The sequence below is a fragment of the Trichosurus vulpecula genome, chromosome 8 (genome assembly GCF_011100635.1).
Source record: "Trichosurus vulpecula isolate mTriVul1 chromosome 8, mTriVul1.pri, whole genome shotgun sequence".
NCBI classification, from domain to species: Eukaryota; Metazoa; Chordata; class Mammalia; order Diprotodontia; family Phalangeridae; genus Trichosurus; species Trichosurus vulpecula.
Window position 1 is genome coordinate 153,555,788 of NC_050580.1, and position 24,116 is coordinate 153,579,903.

General features: G+C 45.1%; 1 protein-coding gene across 1 annotated transcript in view; it reads right to left on the reverse strand.

The window, feature by feature from the left end:
* Positions 1-511: 511 nt before the first annotated feature.
* The window catches only part of CLN6 (CLN6 transmembrane ER protein), a 37,556-nt gene continuing 13,951 nt past the window's right edge, over positions 512-24,116 (reverse strand). The window contains exons 2-7 of the mRNA XM_036736327.1: positions 18,728-18,842; positions 15,308-15,406; positions 11,126-11,314; positions 10,114-10,169; positions 4,312-4,434; positions 512-2,824 (exon numbers count right to left, since the gene is read on the reverse strand). Of these exons, the coding sequence (XP_036592222.1) occupies positions 2,554-2,824; positions 4,312-4,434; positions 10,114-10,169; positions 11,126-11,314; positions 15,308-15,406; positions 18,728-18,842 (853 nt within the window). The 3' untranslated portion in view covers positions 512-2,553. The remainder of the gene's footprint in view (positions 2,825-4,311; positions 4,435-10,113; positions 10,170-11,125; positions 11,315-15,307; positions 15,407-18,727; positions 18,843-24,116) is intronic.

The window sequence follows — 24,116 nt, forward strand, 5'->3', positions numbered from 1 at the left end:
GAGCCCTCAGTGAGATTCCATTCAGCTCCGACCCCTCGATCTGCGGGTGGGGGACTGAGACCCAACAAAGATGGGCTGTTTGCCCTGGGGAGGCCAGAAAGGAGAGGGTGCAGATAGGATATATGCTATTTCAGCAGCCTAGAACCCATACAAGCCCTTTCTGCAAAACCAGCATCAACTCCACTTCTCCATTACCTGAGAGCAGTCAAGTCTCCCTGTGATGCCAGCACGAATGAGACATCTTTTGGCCTTAAGATCTGGTCTTATTAGAATTGGGGAAAATCCTGGGCTCTCCCCTGGAGGGCTGATAAGAATCATTTTAACTGACTCCCAGGAAAGAGTCTATTTTAGAATTGTGGAATGAAGTATATTCCTCACAAAAGGAATTTCTGTCTCAGTAAGCCAGTGTCAATTTTTTTTTGAAGGGGGGAGGGTCCCACAGGCAGGAAGCCCTTCCCCACCACTTCTGAGATCTCACAGAAAGAAAAACCAGTCTTCCCAGGCCTTACTCAAGTACACACATTTATTTAGACTCCCATTAACTACAGCCATGGCTGCCAAGATATTTACAGCTAGGGACAGGGGCAGTGAGTCTATGCATGGGGGAGGAATCATCCAGTCTTGGGGCCCAGATGTGCCATTAGATAAGGGGAACCCTGACAGGGCATGGATCACCTGAGTATAATAGGAGGGGGAGGGGGAGCCCTTGCCTTGAGTGGGAAGAACAAGGCATGGCAGAGCCTGCCTGACCAACAGCACAAGGAGGGATCTGCCTTCAGAACGTGACGTGATTCCCAAGGAGGAAGCCTGAGGCCACTGAGTTGATGACAGGGGGCATAGCACAGATGGGCCAAGGCTACAAGTAGGGGGTGCGGGGGTGAGCTGAAAAGCCACCCCTTCTGAGAATCAAGTCTCTTCTCCACCCCCATTCCCTCTCTACCATTTTAGGATGGTGTGTAGCTGCCTAAATGCATCCTGGAAGAGTGAGGATAAACAATGAAGGTTTCTACCTATCCCACCTCCACTCCAACTTTTGCAACGAGTCTTTAGACTAGACATTCCATTTCTTCAAGTTTGGTTTAGGCTGAAAAGAGGGTTTACACCACTATTCTCAAGTAAAAGAATCAAGAATGGCTTCCATAGAAGGGAGGGGGAAAGAAGGGTTAATGCCCCCTGCTTGCCCTGGCCTGAGGGTGGACCAGGGGCCTCCAGGTGTCCCTGGGCTGGGCAGCAGCTCAGCAGTCCCTAAACTTCAGGGATAGCCCCCAGAGCCTCCCCAGCTTCCCCCAGCAGGAGGAGCAGAGGCAAGACTCACTTGTTTTCCTGGAACTCAAGATGATTTACTTCAAAAGATGTGAGAAGTCATCAGCATTACCATGTTCCACCCCCTTCGCACCTTAGTAGACTGTATTTACTAGTGGCCAAAACCGTTTAACCACCTGGTAAGGGTGGTCATGAGCCCCTCCCTATGCTTCCACTGGCTGGTCCTCAGACTGGGTGGCACAGCTCATTACCTTTCTGGTGTGGCAGGCCCTGTTAGAGCCTTCAAGAACCCAGGGTCACCTCCATCCCAGCAATGAGGCACTGGAAAACTCTTCTGCCAACTCAAAAGACCATGAAGGTTAAAAAGAAATATATTACAAGACCAAGATGCCCATGGAGTTGGGGAACAACTCTACAGACCCAACCCTCACCCTAATCCCCACCAAGGAGGAGAAGAGCTGGACCCCTTGGAGGGAATTATTTGGCTCATGGGTCACTTGGAGCTGGCAGACTGCCCAGTTCCTGTCATAACAGACCAGGACAAGAATCCTGGAAATGAGCCAGTGGTCCAAGCAAAACCTAATCTCTGACAGGATGGAACCTCATCCCTCCTCTTTACTCTTGTGTGCCCACCCAGCCTTCATCATCTCTATGCGTTTCCAGCTCCCTCGGGACTCAGGACTTCCACCACCAGGGCCAAGCTCATCCAAGGCACCACCTCGGCTTTAGCCAGTCCTTCTCTATTATCCTATGACTACAGGGGCATGACTACTCCATGCCTATGGAGAAGATGTACTAGAGCTCCTCAGGTCCAGGGCTGATGGGGCATGGCAGGATAATGGCTCTGGAGCCGAGGTTCCTCCAACCCCTCTACATCAGGCCGCCTGAGATGCCACTGGCCATGGGTCCCTACCCAGGCGCCTCTTGTTGGCTGGTTTTTACAATCACAACATGTAACACAAATACAGCAAACCCATTGGGCCTGGGAAGGCTTTTTGTACAAGGCAGATTGTTGCACAAGGCCTATTTTCAGCCCTGTGATGTTGTGTTTCCTAAAACTAAACCCAAGCCTGAAAAGACCAAAACAAAATATGGATACCTAACATTACACACATACACCACAAGCCCACTTAGTTTGCAGGGTGAGGGTGAGGTGGGGAGAGGAAGGGCAGAGGGAAGCATGTTTTGTTTTGTTGGGGGGAGGCTCAGAAGGGGGTGGCTTCTTCTTCACAGACTGCTCACACAAAATCCCTCCCAAGAAAACCCTCTTAGCTTCGGGCCCTGAGGAAGTCAGGGGTGCCTGCTGATATGAAGGGTGTAGAAGGCCCACGGTTCTGGAATGTAGATGACCCCGGGGTATTTCTTCCTGAGGGTGTGATCATTCCACAGCCACAGCACCCACAGGGCCACAAACAGGAGCGTGAAGAAGAAGGTGTAGAAGAGGAAGAGTCCGTTGCTGTCTAGGTAGAGGCGCTTCCGTTTCTGGTGCATCACAAATGCCATCATGGCGAAATAGGTGAAGATGAAGAGGATGAAGATCTGCCCTTCAGTGACCAGGTACCTTGGGTTTCCCAGGAAGACAGACAGCAAGTCAGAAGGCTATTCTCCTCACATCTCCCCACTCCTCTCCACAGGATCATGGCTCTAGAGTCAGGGCAACCTCAGAGGCATCTGATCCCCCACATTTTGAAGAGCAATCTCAGGCCAGGTTGCTAAAATTTGCCTCGAGTCCCTTGGGGATTGGAACTTAGGAGACAATGCTCTAAAGCCGTAGTGTCAAACTCAAAGAGAAAAAGATCCTGCAGCCACTTAGAAAACCACGAACTAACATTACCTATGTTGCATTGTATTTGTATTTAGTCTGTTAAACATTTCAATCTTGTTCACAAGTATTTGGGGGTGGGGGCGGCCCAGAGCCTTGAGTTTGACCCCTCTGCTCTAGAGCACTCCAGAGCTCACGCAACCTTCTCCCTTCCTCAAGAACCTAGGGTGTCTCTCAACTGGCATCAAGGCAACATGCTATCCTGGCTCTGCCATTCTTGAGGTGGGCAAGTTACTTTAATTCTCTGGGCCCCGACCTGCCCCACCTTCTTTACAGAGTTGTGGTGTCAAAAAGAATAACGTATACGTGTCAGACTTTGTAAATTGTGAAGGACCAGACCAACAGAGAGGTCTGTACCAGGTCTGGTCTCTTCTGCCTGGCTTCCAGGGTCCTCCACCCTCTCTCCAATCCCATCTGCCTGTTTCCCAGTCCCTGTCTGCTTTCTGCTCTAGCCAAGCTGGCCTTCTCCTCTCCCCAACTAGGCCCCTAGAGAACCGCACTAGTTCCTACCACAATACCTTTGCCTGTGTCCCTGAGCAGAGGCTTTTCTCCTCCTCCTCCTCCTCCTCTACTTCCTCCATTTATCTAAATTCTAATGAGAGGTTCACAGATTTAGAGCTAAAGGGATCTTAGAGGTAAAGTATAACCCCACATTTTACAGATACAGGGAAATGTGCTCAGGGCAGGTGTGAGCTATCCAAAGTCACACAGACAGCAAATGACAAAATTGGGATTCAAACCTGAGTCCTCTGAGCCTAAATCCTCCCTGAGGGATAAAGGCCCAGCTCAAGCCCCACCTGTGTATGAAGACTCTCCAGACCATGCCAGTTCCTGGTGCCCCCCGACCTTACAACATCAGAGCACACGAGACACCACTGACCATGGCTTCTCCTTGGGAGCTCCTCGGCGGCCAGTTTTCACCACCACAAACTCTGAACTTGTTACACTTGTTGCCAGTGCTGCAGTTTATTGCTTAATTGTTCATTTATATTATTTTCATAAGACACTAAGCTGCCTGAAGGCAGGGACCAGCCCTTGTGCTTCCTCCATAACCCCCAAGATCCTAGCACAGAGCTAGACACACGATAACTTCACTGGCTCAGGGTATCGTGAGAGGTCCTTTGGTCCATGCCTTTGGCTAGGTGCGCCCTCTGAACCATCTCTGCCCACGTTCCCAAGTCTCTTGTGTCCCCACTCATCACCAGCAGATCAGCTGCCCTACTCACCAATAGTACAGGCTGCTGGGCCCCAACAAGAGCAGAGCTGACCGAGGCATCCTGCTCTCCTTCTTTGCAGTGGTGAAGCAGCCGCTGAAGTACATAAAGAGGATGAGGAAGAAGGGGATGTACCTGGAAGAGATACGGAGCCTTGGAGCCTTCCCCAGCTTGGGCAGACCCATTCCCACCCTGGGCCTCTACTCCTCAACCCTGGCAGCGACGTATATGCTTGGAGCGTGAAGAAGGCCCAGGAATATGCTGGGGTGTCAGTCTGCCTTTGGCTTCTTCCTGTACAGAGAGCTGAGAAGGGTTTCCCTTTCCCTTCATTAACAGAAAAGCAAGTCACTTCCTCTCTCTTGGTCCTAATGAATCGGGCAGGATTCTAAGTTCCCCTCCCCTTCAGGAAACTGCCCTAGAAATGGGATACCTGGAGTGGGCAGAGCATGTGACAAAGTCTCCCGTAGTGTCCTTGTGGATGAGACAGAGACGTAGTAGTTAAATGGAATCGAAGCTGGCTGAATGACTGGGCCCAGAGAGTGTTGACTAATGGAACCAAGTCTCTAACACTGGGGAGCAAAGCTCTGTCCTTGACCCTGGTCTGTCCACCATTTTTATCAGTGACTTGTATGAAAATGTGAATGACTTTTTATCCAGACTGCCAGATAACCAGGACCTGGGAGGGAGAGCTAATACAAAAGAGGGCAGAATCAGGATCCAAAAATTACCTGTCCCTGGGCCAATGGGCCAGATCGAGTAACATAAACTTTAATAAGGAGAAATCCTACGCTTAGATTAAAACAAAAACCAACTATACAATTATAGGATACAAGATAGGGTAAAGGAAGTATAGTCAAAAAACAGTTTATGCAAGCTTATGGACCGAAAGTATGGTCTGTGTCCTATAAAGATCAGCTGAACGAACTGGACACGTTTAGTTTGGAGAAGGTAAGTCTCAAGAAGGATATTCTGGGTTTTAATACGAATTACTGGTGTGATATGACAGCCAAATGCAAGCTGAGTCTATGTCCACCCCACGGTGCTTAATAAGCGGCAAATTGGGGCAGCTAGGTAGCGCGGTGAGTAGAGCACCGGCCCTGGAGTCAGGAGGACCTGAGTTCAAATCCAGCCTCAGACATTTGACACACTTACTAGCTGTGTGACCTTGGGCGATTCACTTAACCCCAATTGCCCTACCTTCCTCCCTCAAAAAAAAAAAGTGTCAAATTTGTTGCATTTTTCTAATTGGCTCCCCAAAGTCAGGACTAAAACCAATGGGTGGAAGTTAATGGGAAATACAGATTTCTCTGAAATTTGTAGAAACAGAAATGACAAGATTTGACCATGATCATATGGGGAGGGGGGGAAGAAGGGAGAAGAGGGAGAAAGAAGAGGGGGGTGAGGAGGGAGAGGGAACACAATATAACAACTGGGCTACAAACCTGGTGGAACCCTGGGTTGGGGGGATGTAAATGCCACCCCTCCAAACCTGCTCATTATTTCACCCCAAAAATCTAAAGTAAGTAGACCGGGGTGACAGCTTGTGCCCATGAGGCAGAGCTGGTGACTGGGGAGGGGTTCTGCATGGACAGCTGTAGGTGCTTGGGTCTCAGCAGGTCTGAACCTCCCTGAGATTTTCCAATCTCAGGACAGCCACACAGGAGGCCAGAGGTGGAAGGGCAAACAATGGGGAGATGTTGAAAGGAATGTGGTCATTACTGGCTGTTAACACATGGCTCCACTGTGGAGACTACTACCTTACATGACCTGGCCTCCTAAGGAAGGGTCCAGGCAGGTTTGAGGAAGGCCCTACAGCTCAGAAAAGGCAGCACAAGACCAGATCTTTGAATAGTGACTCATACATTTCCTTTTCAAACCAAATGTGAACATGTGCATACATCACACACAAATACACATGATCCCTTGGCCCTAGGTTGGGCAGGAAAACTGATTGGAAAGACAGGGACCCACAGTGTGAAGAAAGAGAATCTAGGCCATGCAGGGCTGTGATCAGGGCAAAAATGAATTGAAAGAAAAAGCAAGCTCTGTGGGCAGCCTCTAAATTGAGGCTGTGCCTGCTCAGATATAGTCTATTCTCTACTTCCCCCCCATCCTCACTTTCTCCCTCCCTCTCTTACACACACACACACACACACATACTCTCACTCACTCACTCACTCACACACAAATACCCTATTGGTCTAAATATAAGAAACTTTTCTCTAGATCTAGCATAGATCTTACATAAAACTTAAGTGCAACCTGTCATCATGTTCTCCTTGCCGCTAGTGTTCCAGGATGGAGAAGGCAGATCTTCCCTGCTTCCAGGGTCCTAGTATCTCCCTGCATTTCAGTCCCAATACACTGATGTGATTAAAAAAAACATACAGTAATCTTGTACAATCATTTTTCAATGTATACATGTGTATGTTTTTATCTATGTGTCTGTATCTATCTATTCCTTTTGAAGCCATTTGCATCAGGGGTGTAGCCTATATTTGGACCAATATGGAAATCTCTGATACACAATCTCTCCTCTTTAGCATGCCCACACAACCTCTCCCTCACACGCCCACAGTCACACATGTTCTAGTTTCATCTCCCTGTTTCATGCAGTGTGTCACACTTCCTTTCGATCTCCTACTCTCATATGGTGGGCCTCTGGCTCTGCCTCCCCCTACTTTTCTTTTCCCTCCCTCCCCCTCTCATGCTGTCTCTTTCTATATCCTTCCATAACACATTGCTGAAAGCCCCAGCAAGGCAGGGAAGAGGGGAGGAAGCCCACTCAAACGTCCTGCTGTGGCTCTGGAGTTAGAGGCATTTACACCATAAACGTCCCCAAAACAGGCCTCCAGAAACACACCGTGTATGTGCATAGACTCTGTAAACCCACAGGCATCAGGGGACACAAAGAGGTGACCCCCTCCAAGCTGGAAACAACAAAAATCCCAACACCTTCCTGTGCTCTCCTAGCTCCTGTAACAAATGCATAGCACCCAAAACAGCTGTACACTCACATAACTGAACCAATGATGACCTGTTTGTGCTCTGGATCCCCTACTAGCTCACAAGTACCACAAGACTTGTTGATATCTATAGCTTCCCCAGTTTAAAGAATACAGGGAGTGGGGTTGGGCACTTCACAAGTCCAGTTCTGGCTCTGGTACCACTCACTAGTGACCCATTGGGAGATGAGGCTGTTTTCTCATCTGTGAAATGAGCATCCTATGACTGTGTGCTTCTGAGATAGGGTGGGGAGCATCGGGATGCCTGCTGGCCACTCAATGAAAAGAAACATTTATTAAGGACCCACTAGACCCCATACATCAGGTCTACAAGAGAGAGTTCCTGCGGTGCTTACAATCCAGGAGGGAGATATACTGAGCACAGACAAGTAACTGTAATACAAGACGGGAGCCAGCCAGTGCTGAGCCAAGGGGAATCAGAAGGCATCATGGAGGAGGTAGTACAGGAATTAGTCTTCAGAGCAGGGGTTCTTAACCTTTCTTGTGTCATAGATCCCTTCGGCAGTCTAGTGAAGCCTATGGATACCTTTTCAAAATGTTTTTAAATGCATAAAATAAAACACATAGGATTACAAAGAAAACCAATTATATTCAAATACAGTTTACCAAAATATTTAAAAAAATAAAGTCACAGACCCCACATTAAGAATCCTTTTAAATGAAAAGTAGGCTTCAACAGATGGAGATTACGTGGAGGGGGTCATAGGCACAGATGACAATATGAGCAAAGGCATATGGGACATTTATGAAGGATGGCAAGAGTAACCCAGTTTGGCTGGAACAAAAGTGGGAGATAATGCAAAAAGGTGATGACACAAGATTGTAGAGAGCCCTGAATGCCAGACTACCTGGACTGTATTCTGTAGGTGATGGGTTTTAAGTGAGATGACCAGTAGTGTGTCAGGCTAATCTGCCAGCCACTTGAAGGACGGATTTGGGGGAGGTGTCTATATGGCACTGAAACAGTGATGGCATTAGGTGAAAGGTGTTCTTGAGAGGTAAAATTAATACAACTCAGCAACTGATTTGAGAAATTTGAAGGAGAAATTACAGATAATACTGTGGTTTAGAACACTGGAGCCTGGGTACAATCAACCAAAAGAGATAAGTCAGAAAAGATTAGGTTTTGTTGGGAAAATATCAGATTGTTTTAGTGCTGTTGGGTTTGAGGTACCAATTGGTGATTCAAGTGCAAATGTCTAGTGAGTAGCAAGAAATTCAGGTATGGGAACTCCAAAGAGAGGGCAAGGTTGCAAGGTTAAGGGAGGTATCCATATAAAATTGGCAACTGAAGTTGTGAAAATGGATGAGACTGCCAAGGAGAGCTGAGAACCATGGGATGTCTACACAGTGGGCCAGTAAGAGTGGGCTTTAAAGAGACTGGAAGAAGTAGGAGGAGAAGCAAGAGAGTCTGAGGTGTCAGGAAAGTATCAAGAGGTGATGGAAGATGGAGAGTCAAACGCCACAGTGAGGTCCAAGAAGGTGAGGACTGAGAAAAGCCATTGGGTCTGGTGATAAAGGGGGCACTGCTGACTGCAGGCACAAGTTTCTGGAGACTAGTAGGGAAACAAGTCTGAATGCAAGGGATAGAAGAATGAAATGGCAGTGAAGAAGTCTATGCATCTTCAAGAAGTTGGGGGGAAAAGGGAAGAGAGAGAGAAGATGGCAATTTGAAATGACAGGAGGGTTCAGGGGAAATTTTTTTAAGGACTAGGAAGAAGATCCAAGTATATCTGTACAGAGGTGAGAAGGATCCAGTGAAAAGGGAAAGACTGAATATGTTTGAGAGAATGACTGATGGAGCAGAAAGGGATGGGGATCAAGAGCACAGATGGCTGTGGCTGAAGTCTGTGGTGTGGAGGAGTTGATGCTTATGATGGATAGCCACAATCTTCTCAGGAGTAGGAAACCAAATTACCTGTGGTGGGTGTAGAAGGCAGGGGCTGAGGAATATGGAAAAAAAGGTTGTTTGGTGCTTTTGGAGGATGTGATAGGAAATCAAAGAGAGTTGGGAAAAAGGACTGAGAAATAGCAAGGGAGGAAAGTCCAGCGGCTGTTATACAGCATGGACTGATGATGTCAAATTCAAATAGCAATGGATCCCTGCGGCTCACATACTGACTTAGAAAATCATAAACGAGCATTACCTATGTTATACTGCTTTTTATTTTGTTAATCATTTCATAATGGCATCTCAATCTGGTTCAGGCCACAGTGGGGAGTCTTGCAGCTGCATGTGGCCCTGAGTCTGAAACCTCTGACATAGATAATCAGCTCTAAAAAGCAGAAAGGAGCCTTCTGTCCTACCCCAGCCTTCCTAGATTCTGAATCTAGTTCTGTGTATTCTCACTACACAGCATGATCCAGGCTAGACTCACCCACCTGCCCTCACTCATCTCTCTATACACATAAAGTTATATTCAAACAACCCTTATTTACCATCACCATCCAGAGTCCAAGAGGGTAGGAGATTTTCTGTGTAATATTATCAAAGACCACTCAAGAACAAATCTTAAGGCTGGGGGGACAGGGAGAGGGCACTGCTATAGTGAGGCACATGAAATCTCCTTTTCCCTTCCCACACACACAGTGGACCAGTCACCAGCCCTAACCCTGGGAAAGGCAAGAAAGCCTCTTGCTGCCCTCTAGTGACCACCCATAGGTACTGAGGGAGCAGCATTGAGAATACCATTTATGGAAGTGAAGGACCTTTCTGAGAGATGGGGACATTTCTCGGGGTTTTGTGAACCCCATCTCTCCCCCAAACCACAAGACTATAATCACTCACCACAAGCAGTGCCCTAGATATTCATCGTAGTAGTAGAGCAGCTCGAAGGAGTCAATCTGCAGGGGAAAGGAAATAAACTGTTTACATACCTAATCCAGGCCCCCTAAGGGCTCATTATTTGGCAAAATGGTGAAGCTGAGCATGATGGGCTTCTGGAGTACCTCTGTGCCTTTTAGCGTCCACCTCTTCCTGCTCCAAAAGACCCAACAGCCTCATCTCATACCTGACTATGAATCTTTCCTTCTTTCCCACCTCCCTCCATGGAACCTTACCTTTTTTGCCTTTCTATCTTCTCAGGGCCCTGCCTTCTAATCTGATAAGCTAATTTGTGCTCAAGTGTAAATGGGAGATAATGGCTTCTTTTCCTAACACACAATTCTAAAAGATTTATGGAAATTGAATGTTGATTTGGCCACGGAATGCTTCTGGGCTCAAAATGCATGCACATACATCTCTTTTATGTTGTGCTGTTGGAATTTTTTGTTTTTTGAGACTGGCTTTCTTTACCTTGCCCAGGCTGAAAGCAGTGGTCACCCACGGACCCACTCCTAATAATGATTGGTACAAAAGTTTAATCGGCTCCATCTTTCTGACATGGGCTGGTTTTCACTTCTTTGAGCATACTGGTGGCCCTCCACTACCAGGGGCTCATTATATTGGCATCCAGACTTAGTGAGGGCACCCCATCAGCTTGAGCTCTATGGCAATTTGGAACTCCTGAGCTCAAGTGATCCACCAGCCTCAGGATCCCCCAGGGGCAGGGACTAAAAGGCCTGTGCCACCCCCTCCAGCTGCTCGAAACATAACACAAACAGTAGTTTGGAAGGTGGTCTAGGGGTATGGGACAAAGGACTGTCAGGGTGATTATGGTACAAAATAAAGGAAATAAATCATACTTTCGTCCACGTGTTGTACATACAAGTACTTCTGATAAAGACGTGCTGAATGCTACATAAGGTAATTTCTTGTAGAGAGGAAAGCATTGACCTGAGCAGAGGGGAATCCTCCTTACCAGGGTCTTTGGTTTCAAGTTCTTGATGATAGGGTTCTCTCGGACAGACAGGTGGTGCTGATAGCCACTGAAGATCAGGCGGTGGTTCACAGAGTCTCCCACCAGGTGAATGCTGGAGCCCATGATGAAGGTGATGATGCTGACGTACACAATGGATCGAGGCAGGGTCTTGGGGGACCTTTCAATGAGCTGCAATTTAGAACCAGGCACTCAGCATGCCCTGATCTGAAAACCTTCCAAGAGCCAGCTCCGGCCTCTGATGGACGGCCTTGAACCTTTTACTCCCCTCTCACTCAGGTTTCTCCCTCAAAGTTCAACCCCCCCCCCATCCTTCCAAAGTAACATATCCTTTGTTTTCTGGCTATGAACAACGTGGCAATTTTTTTTTCTTTGCTTGACTATGCATATTATACATGAGTTTGTTTTTTGTTTCTTTTTCAAAGGGAGGAATGTAGGAAGGAGAAAAATGGATTCTTTTTTTAAAAATTACACAACTAACAACAAAAAACTTTACCAAGAACTGTAAAATCCCAAAGTATATGTCCCGGCACATGCCATGCTCATCTCTACCTCTAAAGCACGTTGCACAGGGTTACCCTACTACCCTACTACCCTGAATGGCCTCCCTACCCATCTCTGCCTGTCCAAATCCTTCACATTCTTCAGGACAGAGCCTGAGTTCCATTTCCATGAAGCCTTCCCTGAAAGCTCCAGATTCCCCTTAACTCTCCCTTCTTGGGTCTCCCAGCACTTGATCTCCTTACCACACATGCTGACCCTTGGGATCATATATTTAGAGTTGGAAGGAAATTCTGAAATCAACGAGCCCTTTTTGGCTTGACTGCAAATCTGTTACAAAGTTTTGTTTTTCTTGCTTTTCCTTATCAATGTGGGAGACAAAGTGGAAGAGTGAGAAAAAAATGCTTGTTAACTGAGGAAAAAAACCTAATTTAAAAAAAGACAAAACAAGAAAACAAATCAATAAGCCCCCCTCTCATTTCACAGATGTGGAAACTGAGGTAAGAAATGAAATTATTTGCCCAAAGTCATATAGGCAGTAAATAGCACAATTCTAATTTGAATCCTGCTCCTCCAAGCCCAAATCTAGCATTCCTTCCACTTAACTACAACTGCCTCCCTTCCTTACATTCAGTTTTATGACTGATTCTATTTTGTCTTGTGTGGTTTCACTAATTATTCTTCAGGTAAACAGGTGTGTGTGTTTTTGTGTCTTGTTTCCCCTTCTAGCTTCTGGAAAGTAAAGACTATATATTACTCTCGACAACAGGTTCAAAGCCAGACATGAAAGGGAATTTAATTAAATTTCATGCTGAAGTGCCATTAAGAGTAAGAAGGAAGCACGTGCTCTCTCTCTCTCTCTCTCTCTCTCTCTCTTTTCATCTGCTCTAAGTAACCCCATGTTCCAGGATAGGTCTGACCCTTAATGAGGCATGTGACCCAGAGAGAGGGTGTGTGTGTGTGTGCGCATGCATATATATGTGTGTGTGTGCATGCATGCACATGCATGTGTGTATGTACATGTTCATGTGGTGAGCCTGTGTATAGAGGATGGGTTGGTAATGGGGGCTGGGTAGAGACCCTTCTCTCTGCTGACCCTTTCTAGGAAGAGTGAGGGAAGTGAAGGTCAGGTCTTCTGCCCTGGGGAAGTTGTCTGCACCAACTCTCTCCCTGGGATTGAGCAGTGGGGCTCCTAAACCACATACCACACCCTTCTTCCTGCCCCAGACCTAGGATTCTAAATGTCAATCTGTAGCATTATAGCCCTCCCCTCACCTTCTGCCTACTCTGCACCAGACACTGTGCTAAGTGGTGGGGATACAAAGAAAGGGAAAAAACACCCCTCAAAACCAAACCAAACCAACCAACCAACCCATCCCAGTCCCTGCTCTTGAGGAGTCCTCCACCTGAGGGAAAGCCTATCATGAAAAGCTGACAGAAATCACAAAGCACAAGTGAGCACCTGGAGATTACTGCACAGTGAAGAAGCTTCTCCAACAGCGAGCAGTGAGGGAGCCATTCCCTGGGCTGGGTGGAGTGGCTGCCACTTTGCATCTTCGTGTTTACATTTCCTTCCCAGCAGGTCCTGGGGGGCAGGGGCTGTTTGGTGTTTTGGTCACTCTGTCCCCAGGGCCTAGAGCCTGACTCAACATGGATCATCTGCTGAGGTGACAGCTTTCCTGGCACACCTCATGACTAAAGGACCCAGCCTGCACTCAGGTCAGTGACTAACCTGCTGCATCAGCCTCTATTAGTCCTCCCCAGGGGCGTCTGCTGCCAGGGGAACCCATCTGAAACTTGGGCCACTGAAGCTGGCCCTCCCCTCTACTCACTGGGAGCATGCCCTAAGTGCTTCTTGTTTGTCAGGGAGACAAGAATTCAAACCAGGGTTCAGGTTAATCTTGGTATCAGTTCTAGGTTAACTAAAACAGAATTAGGAGCAACTGTATATGATAAAGAGAAATGGATAAAGATCTGTGAAAAAGATTTGGGGGTTTTAGTGGGCCACAAAAGCTCATTAGATTGTACACACCTTGAGGACAGAAACTGTCTTGTCTCTTTGTATCCCCAGTGCTTAGAACACTGCCTGGCACATAGCAGGCACTTAAAAATAAGTCAGAAGTGTGACATGGCGGCCAAAAAAGTGAATGCTATTTATCCCTATGCTAAAAGGGCAGAGTATTCAGAACACTGTTCTCCCAACCCCTCTTAACTCTAGTGTCTTCCCTCTCTTAATTATTTCCTATGTATCCTGTATATAACTTGTTTGTACATATCTGTTTCCTTGCTGTCTCCCCCTAGCAAAGGGTCTGTGAGCTCCTTGAGGGCAGGGTCATTGTCTTTTGACTTTTCTTTTTATAATCCCAAGCACTAAGCACAATGGCTGGCACATAGTAGGTGCTTAACAAAGGTTTACTGTGTGACACAGCATTTTGTGTGGTCCTATTTTGGGAAGGGCATTGATAACCTAGAATGTGTCCCAAGGAGGGGGCAGAGGATAGTAAGGGCACCTGAGACCATGCCATATGAGGACTGATTCAGAAACCCGGGGGATGTTTGTCTGGAAAAAAGACTTGTCTTAGGGTGGGTGGGAGGATATGAGAAGTGGTGAGGGGATGACGGGACAAAACAAGATCCAAAGAGCTGCTGTGTGTAGGAAAGGTCAGCTTGCTCTGCTCGGCCCCAGAGACAGAACTAGAAGCAATATGTGGAGGTTTCAGAGAAGCCAGAGGCAGGCTGGATGTAAAGAAGGGTCCTGACAATGAGAACTGGCCTAGGATGGAAATGGTGCCCTCCCTTTCCCAAAGGTTTGTAACTGAAGACTAGAGCACCACTTGCCAGAAAAGTGGCAGGGATTCGTGGTCAGTATGGGCTGGACTAAATGGCCCAAAGTCCCTTCCAACTGGGAGATTCTGGGATTCTATGAAATCATTTTACAGGAAAATGAGGACTGGAGAGGTAATGTGAGCTGCCTGGGGGGTAAGGAGCAGAGCTGGGATTCAAACTCAGGTCCTCTCAGTCCAAATCCAGGGCTCCAGGGGGCCATTCTTTGGGAAAATATTTTTAAATCTCTCTTGTCCAACCCCTCCAGACCTGGTTGTTCCTTTACATGCCCTCAGCACTTCTGTTCTCCGCACCAAAAGTCAAGCAATCTATGCAAACAAAAGAATTGGCTTGGTCTTTGGAGCTGGGTGTAAAACTGTGGACTTCCTGGCAGAGTGTGCCAAATAATACATAGACTGTGTTCAAGAACAAGCTTGCTGTTTTTATGTCCTCCTCCCTGTGTGTCTTCTCTCTCCACCCTGTGGTAATAATCTCACGTCTTTGCATGACATTTTTAGCTTTTCAAAGTGCCTTCACTCCCATCATCTTGCTAGATCCTCATCAACATTCCTGTGAACATCCATTTGGAAGAGTACTATAATGAGGGTCAGAATGGCAATGTAACTTCCCTAATATTACACAGCATCAGTGGCAGAACCCTCCACCCAGAGCTCTGCTTACAACACCAGGGAACCTCCCAGGCAGCCGGCACTAGGGAGCTCCATCCTTCTGTCCGAGCATCCATATTGGTACTGTGCCCACAGTGGAGGCTGAGCAGTTCAGGGAGGAGCTTGGGAACTGTTCCAAGGGGAGAATGACCTTTGTGTCTTTAGGTTTTACCTTGAGTAAGAGAAATGGTGTGATGACGTTGTAAGCCATATGAAAGTAGTCTCCCACACTGGGTTTGTTCAGTGGAAACCACTCTAGAGGGAAAATTATCTGCAGGGAACAAAAGAGATGTCCGTAAGACTTCTGAGTTTTCTCTGTTAAGTCAAGCAACAGGATGCAAGAAGCTTGTCAAGTATCTCATTAATGTTTCTCTGCTTCAGGCCAAACCACCCCTACCCCACCCTAACCCAATGAGCAGGAAACCAATAAGAGTACTTCAGCTATTACTGAATCCCATTTTGATGCAACATTAGAGTTTATAAAGCACAACAATAACCCCATGAAGGAGGCGGGACCAACCCTCATTTTACGGATCAGGAAGTCGAGGCTTAGAAAGTTCGTGCCTTGCCCAGAGATTCATAAATGTCAGTGCTGGGGCTCTGAGTCAGCTCCTCGAACCCAACCTGCACTGATGCGCATCACGTCACTGTTTGTAGGGCAATGGTGGAGAAGGATACCACGGGCCTAAGGAAGGGCAAGAGTAGGAAGAGCTGCTGCTGACTCGCCAAAGTGCTTACACATACACCTTGTGCGGAAACGTCTCATATACACCCAAATATGTAGAGGAGCAATTTCTGTGGGATCCAAGAAGTGGCAACAGTGGAGATGCCCATCTGCTGGGGAACGGCTGTGTGTGAAGGCCACGCTATGCTAGAGCGCTCTAAGAAATTGTGAATATGATGGAGCCAATGAAGGATGGGACATGCTGCATGAATGCCAAGTGGAGGAAGTGAGAACGCAGGAACACAATATACACAATGACTACACTACAGTGTACATGGAGAGAACCACCACCACAAAAACATGAGGAATGAATGCTGAAAATTACAAAAAACAAGCTTAGGGGCACAATGGATAGAGCACTGGCCCTGGAGTCAGGAGGACCTGAGTTCAAATTTGGCCTCAGACACCTGATATTTACTAGCTGTGTAAGCCTGGGCAAGTCACCTAAACCCAAATGCCTTGCACAAAAAGGACACGCTTGGCCCTAAAAGAAGAGACAGGAGGTGGTACCTCTCTCTACTTCTTTACCGAGGTAGAGGGTCACAGGTGTGGAACTCCACATATTGGCAGATTTTTGGGGGGGAGGGGAATGAACTGATTTTCCTGATTGTGGATCACTGGCCCTTGAGTCAGGAGGACCTGAGTTCAAATTTGAAGTCAGACACTTGACACACTTACTAGCTGTGTGACCTTGGGCAAGTCATTTAACCCCAACTGCCTTGCCTTCCCGCCTCCAAAATTAAAAAAAAAAACAAAAACAATATATACACACACACACACACACACATATTCTTTGTTATATGGGATGACTCTCTGGGAGAGAGAAGGACACAGAAAAATGTAGGCAATGTAAAATAAAAGATATCAATCAAATCTGTTCTTTAAAAAAGTGAATGTGGCAAAATTACAAAGAACAAGGATGGCCACAAAAAAGATCTGAAAAGATATCTGAACCCATTCCTTTGCAGAGGTAATTTCCAGTCCCAGTTCCACAGGTAAGGAACATTACATTACATGTATTGTCATTTTTTTTAGTGAATCAATCAGTTTTGCTGATTTTTTCCCTCTGCTTTCTCTTTTTCTGTAAAAAAAAAAAAATTTGTTATATGGGATGGTTTTCTGAGAGTGGGAGGAAGAGGGATGGGGGGAATTCAGGCTATGTAAAGACAAAATATATCAATAATTTTAAAAAACAATAACCTTTTGAGGTTGGTGGGAACAGTTATTATCTATGCTGTATCCAGCCAAGGTAGCTGACTTGGGCCTTCTGCATGTGACACTTCATCTCCCGTCTCTGCTTTGGCACAGGCTGTCCCTGATCCCTGGCATGCAGGCCTTCCTCATCTCTTACACTTCCTTAGCTTCCTGGAAGGCTCAGCATGAGTCTTTTCTGAATTCTCATTCTACATGAGTCTTTTCTGAATTCTCCAGTTGTTAGTGCCTTACTCCACATTACTTTATATATTTATATATATTTTGCATCTTCCTTATCTGTATACATATGGGTTCTCTCAATGGAAAGTAAGTTGTATCCCCTTAACTCCTAGATCCCGGGCACCTATCAAAGTGCCTGGCATATAGCAGGTGCTTAATAAATACTTGCAGAGTGACTATTGCATCTCAGAGAGTAACTTGGCTAGGATACACAATCAGTAAGCAGTGGATAAGAACAGACTAAAGCTTAGCATGTCTGAAAGCAGTCTGGAGGCAGGGGAAGGCAAAATACTCAGACTCAAATAGAAACGGATCCTTGTACTGCACATTCACTTAGAAAACCACAAATCAACATTATCTACACTAGGCTCTATTTTTCATTGTTTTATTAGACATTTCCCAATTACATTTTAATCTGGTTCAGGCTCCATGGGACTTTTGCAGGCAGAGAGTTTGACCTGGAGTAGCGTGCTGCAAAGTTAAATGTCTGACGCAGCCAGTGTTTGTCAGAGGTGGGGCTTGAACCCAGGTCTTAGGGCAAGGCCAGTGCTCTATCCACTATTCCAAGATGCTTCTTACAAATAACACATTTTATAAACACAAGTTTTTAAGTTTCCTATGGTACATGTGAGGCCTCAAAGTCTCTGCTGGCCAGTGTGGCACACAGGTGGGCACACTATGTGGGGCCACAGAGAGGTAGTTGCTGGTTCTGCTGCCTAGCAGAGAACAAGAAAGTTGCCTTGTCCCTTCCTGTCTGAACCATTCGTCAACCCTAGTAACACCTGCTTAGTGATTGTCTATTGATGATGACTGCCAGTCCAGTGTCGTCCCTTCCCCCTCCCCCCCACAAACTGTATTGCCTGTTCCCCTAGGACAGCAAGGGCAACCAGGCAAGGACTCTCACCCTGGGATCCCTAGAGTTATCTTTGTTTTTTTTTCTTTGATAGTTTGATAACTATTTCAACATAATTGATTTCCTTCATAATCCTATGTATTTTGTTTTATGAATTATTCTGAGGAAGGGTGCAAAGGCTTCACCAGACTGGTTTAGGAGGAAGTCTCTGGGAAGTCACTGTCCAACCCATGGTGAAGACCTTCCTCACCTCACCTCAAATTCTAGTCCTCTAGATATGCAGCTCTCACTCATCAAAACTGAGCTCATCACCCCCACCCCCAACCCCCACCCATCCAAACATCCAACACTCCTCTTCCACTGCCTGCTGTTACTGTTAATGGCATCACTGTCCAACTTCAATCATATGACCACAGACATGCATACTCACCCATATATACTCTTCTTAACCCAACTGCTTACTTACTGAGCCAAGAAGCAAAATGAGTTAATTCTATAGGCAATTATATCTAATGTCTCTTTTTTCTGACACTGATGGCAGACAATTTGTTCCATGTAAACCTCCATGGTTTCCTACTCACCATGGCAATGGGGCGGCCAAAATCCAGAATCCAGTTCTGCAATGTCAAGTAGAACCATAGGTCAAGATGGAAAGGAGAGGTTCGAGATCCATCTTCAGCTTTGCCTGTGGGATGCCTGGGGAGAGATGGAAGAAGGGTGATTAAATTATCATCCTTCTCTTTTTTTGTCTCCCCTTCCAGGCTGCTTTTTATAGGCAGCACAGTATGGTAGATAGAGACCTAAGCCTTGGAGGTAGGAAGATCTGGGTTCAAGCCCTGCCTCTGACACGTACTGGTAGTCACTTACCCTCTTGGTGCCCCAAGGTAACTCCCTAAGAGTTACTGAACTGCATTAGTGGAAGGAATTTACACTCTAGGAACTCTTCACATTAATGCAATACTAGATCTGAATCTTCCTCCCCCTATTTTCAAGGGGACAAAAGACACACAAAAAGATATATATATATAAGAAGTAAAGAGAAGCAAAATTCCTTTAAATTTTGGGGGGAATCTTTTGCTGTACAACTTAGGGCCCAACACAGTAGCACTAGCCTGAAAGGAAAAAAACTTGAATTCTAGTCCTACTACTAATTCATTGTGTAGTTTTGCACTTCAAATTTCTCATCTGTCAAAATGGTGATAATATATAACCTCATGACTCACCTCACAGGACTGATATGAAGATCAAGTAAGGACTCTCTCTCTCTGTCTCTCTCTCTGTCTCTCTCTCTCTCATATACATACACACCCCTCAAAAATATTCATAACAACAGTGTAAAACACTGTTGTAAAACACTGCAAAAATAAAAGCACAGAAAAACTGGTAATAAAGAGGATGGCCACAGATTTGGGGAATAGTTCACTAAATCATTATGTATGAATGTAGTGGAGTATTAATGCGCCTTGAGAAATGATGACTATGATAAGGATTTCAGAGAAAAAGGAGAAGACCTGTATGATGGAAGCAGAGTGAAGTACACTGGACCGGGAGAACAATATCCACAGCGACTAGAATAACGTAAACAAAGCTGAGAGTTGAGTAACTATTATGACCCATCTTGGTTCTGGAGAAGAGATGAGGAAGCACATTCTTCCTTTAGGCAGAAGTAGGCAGGGGGAACTCCATGCATGGAATGCAGTATGTACAGTCTGATTACGTCACTAAGTTGGTTGGTTTTTCTTGGCTGTTTGTTTTGTTTGGTTGGAAGGCAGGTTTCATTTATGTGTGGGAGGGGAGAGGAAGGAGAAGCATAGTCAGAAATGACCATGACATTTTTAAAGGTATCAATAAAATTTATTGTAGAAATAAAATAAATTCTGGAGTCTACGGACTGGCTAGTAATTAAAATATTGTACTAGGACCATAAGATTTTAGATCTAGAAAGGACTTAAAGACCATCTGGTCCACCCCCTTCATTTTATATAGAAGAAAACGGAAGCCCAGAAAAATGAGTCAACTGTAACTTGTCCAAGGTCACACAGGTGGTACGGCCCAACTAAGCATGTCTCATCTCTCTGCTAGATATCAGTAAGATCAGAGACAGTGAGGGATAGATCCATTTATATTATAACTCAGATGAAACCAATGGAATGGGGAAAGATAAGCTTGAACATAGGGAAGTAGGAGTATTTTGATGTGAGTAGGATATACATGTGAATAATAGACTGAGTTACCCTCCACCTCTACCCCAAGATAGATAATAAGCACCCTGGTTAGAACACTAGACCTAGAGTTAGGAAGATCTGAGTTCAAATTCTACCTCAGATACTTACTAGCGTCTGTCTGCCTCAGTTTCCTCATCTGTAAAATGGAGATAATAACAGTACCTACCTCGTAGTGTTGTTGTGAATATTCAATGAGGCAATGTTTATAAGGTGCTTTTATAAGCCTTAAAGTTCTATATAAATGCTAGCTGCTATTTTTTATTATTATTATTAAGTCATGAAATTTATACATAAAGCACTTTATAAAGTTTAAGAGTTACATATACATCAGCTGTTATGTCTAAAAATTATATATATATTTTTAATCAGCAAAAAAATCTAACTATTCTCACTTCTACTGCTCACTTCCCCCAAACCTATTGAGAATTAAAAAAAAAATCCCTGTTACAAGAGGAAGGGGGTGAGGAAACAAGCTTTGGTAACAAATATGCATAGTTAAGCAAATCAAATTTCTCCATTGGTTATGTTCAAAAACCCATATTTCATTCTGCACTCTGAGGTCTCCGCTTCTCTATCAGGGGTGGGTTGCCTGTTTCATCATTAGTCCTCTGTAATAGTTATTAGTCATCACCTTGGTCAGAGTCCCTAATTATTTCAAAGTTGTTTGTCAACTATTATTAAGGAGCCTTGTTGAGTGTTAGCCACAGGCGAAGCCCTGAACTGAGTGAACTAAGGAATACAAAGAAATGGGATGCAGGAGTTTACATCTTAGTTGGGAAGACAAGGCATATATTTATGGAAAGGCAAATATGAAGCAGTATAATGTTCAAAATGAAAAGACCTAAGAAATCCCTGAATTACAGACTGTCACAGTTGGAAGACCTGAGAGGCCATCTGGTTCAACCCATGCCTGAAAAAGAATCTTCTGGCAGCCAACACACCCAGCCCTCACTTGAAGGCCTCTCTCTAAGAGGGAATCCAGGCCCTCTGGAAAAAGCCCATTCCACTCCGGGGCAGCTCTGGGACAACTGGGTCAGTTTTTCCGACATTAAGTTAACCCAAGCACTAAATCCGGCATTACCTTTCCTTCACCAAGATGCTTCCTCAACCTGGCTGAAGCTAAGTAGGGTAGGAATCGGGAGGCAGCGTGATGTAGTGGAAGGAGCCCTGGCTCTGGAGGCAGAAGACCTCACTTAAAATCCTTACTCCCTGAACCTGGTACTCATTACTCCTAATTCGTTTATGTATTCTCTCTCCCTCAGTTAAGAGTACTAATTAGCTACTTGTGAGCAAAGACCGTCTTGATTTTTGATGTGTGCTCCCAGTGCTTGTGCGTGGTACATGCTTAATAAACGTTTTTTTTCAGCCATTCATTTATCCAAGTCATTTATAAATATCTCCCCCATCCTGGGAAGTTGAATGGAAAAAACTGTGGCCAAGCCCAGATTCCACAGCATACTCTTATCAAGTTCTCCTTCCAAGCAGACAAGGAATCCTTAATGACTAATCTTTGAAACCAGCCCTTCGACCCATTCCCAATCGACCTACCTGATACCTAATGAACTACTAACCAACTAAACTACTGTCCTGCCCACATCTCTCCATCTTTTCCGTAAGAGGAGCATTTTTGTCAAATGTTTTGCTAAATTCTAGGTAATTATGTCTACAGCATCCCCCGATACATGTTTAACATCCTTGTCAGAAAAAAAAATGAAATGAGGTTAGTCTGGCATGACCTGTTCTTATGAAATCACTCTGGTTCTTGGGATCACATCTTCCTTTTCCAGAAGTTCATTAACCACCTCTTTAATGACATGTTCTAGAATTCTACCAGGAAGAGAAGTGGAGCTTATTAGCCTGAAGTCTGCCTTTCCTATTCTCTTTTCTTTCTGAAAATTGGGACATCATCTACTTCCCTAATTGTGTGGGTCCTCTCCTATTCCCAATCATGTCTGCCCATTCTTTTGACACTGTGGGATATAGTTCACCTAGGCGTAGTGACTTGTGTTCATTAAGGGTAACTAAGTGTTCTCTTACTATCTCCCTAATTAGCCTTTTCATTCTGTTATTTACAAAACAATTTTCCTTGGCAAAACAAACAGAAAACCAGAAGCAAAGTAATGGGTTTGGTAGTTCTTTATCATCCATCCCATCTATCCCAAGTATACAGCCTATCTCTTCTTTGGTCCTTTTCTTATCCCCAATAAATCAAGAACAACTTTTAGTTCATCTAATCCAATCTCTTCACTTTGGAAAGGCAGTGTGATTTTCTGGAAGAAGTGTTAGACTTGCAATCCAGAGACATAGGTTCAAATCCCACCTCTGATAATTTGACTATGGGCAAGTCATTTAACTTCTATTAGGTTGTTTCATCTATAAAATAGGAATACCTAGAGTATCAGGTTTCAAGGGCTGTAGTAATGATAAAAGGTGATACAGTATGTTGCTGTTGTGTTTGTCCTTTGTTTTGAAGAGGACGGTGGCATCAATGATGACATGACTTGCAGTTGACTTTGATTTGGGTGAGGGAAGACTGTGCAAGGTCACCAGCCTTACTTTCTCCTCCATGGCCATCTGGAGCCAGTGACCAGATATTCATCAGGACGACTGGCAATGACCCAGGATGCAATGGGAGACGCTGGCCCTCTTAGGACTTTTCACATACTCTCTTAGAGCAAGATAACGCCCATTCAGTGAATAGGTCTCTTTGAGAAACGAGTCAAGGCTAGTGTGTAAATTAATTGAATGCCAAGTTATACATGGAAGTTATATGGGGTTCCATGCTGTCTTAGGGAGGGAGGGAAGAAAATCTGGAACTCAAAATTATGTAGAACCATGTGTTGCAAACTAAAAATAATAAAATAATAATAAAAAAGAGAGAAAAAAAAGAAATGAGTCAAGGGATGCTCCCTTTAATTAGAAAAAAAGAAAAAAAAATCAAGCTGGGAGGGGAAGATGCTCAGGGTTGTTGTTTCAAAGAGAAACAGTTACCGCTGACATTCACTCAAAGCCAGGAGAGCCCAAAATAGAGCTACTAGGTGGAGCTTAGGTCCAATTGTGGTCCAATCTAAGAGGTTCAGAGTGAACTGGGTTTAAGGTTTTATGAAAGAACAGAGATAGCAGGAAAGGGTGGAGAGAGAGAGAATGTTTTTTGTAACCTTAAAGACTAAATGTTAGCTATTACTATTTTTATAGATGTAGAAACCAGAGTCCTTAAAAATTGAGGGCACTGGACTATTCAGAAAACCATTCTAGTAAGTGGCCTTGGGTAAGTCTCTTCACTTGAGACTCAGTTTTCTCATCTGTAAAATGAGATATCTGACCTTTCTCCTTCACGGAGATCCAGGGAGGCTCAAATGAGATAAAGGATACAAAAGTGCTTTATAAACCATAAGTTGCTATAGAAATGCTAGGCTACATTTACCACCATAAGTTCCACAGCATTAGTGACCAAACCAGCACTAGACCCCCAAGTATCCTTACGTCCAGTCCCGAGGTCCTTTCACCACAATGCCTCCCTAAGAGACAATAAATGACGGGCAGATTGTCGGAGGATGTTGGCTGCAATCTTCATGAACTTTCTCAACTATAAATGAAGAAGTTAGACTAGATGGCCTCTGCAGCGTCTTCCAGCTCTAGACCTGTGATCGTGTGAACACACACACACATGCATTTTCACACTTCTCCATCTGTCCTATTAGTCAAGGTAAGAGAGATGTGGAGGTAGCAGAGATAATAATATCTT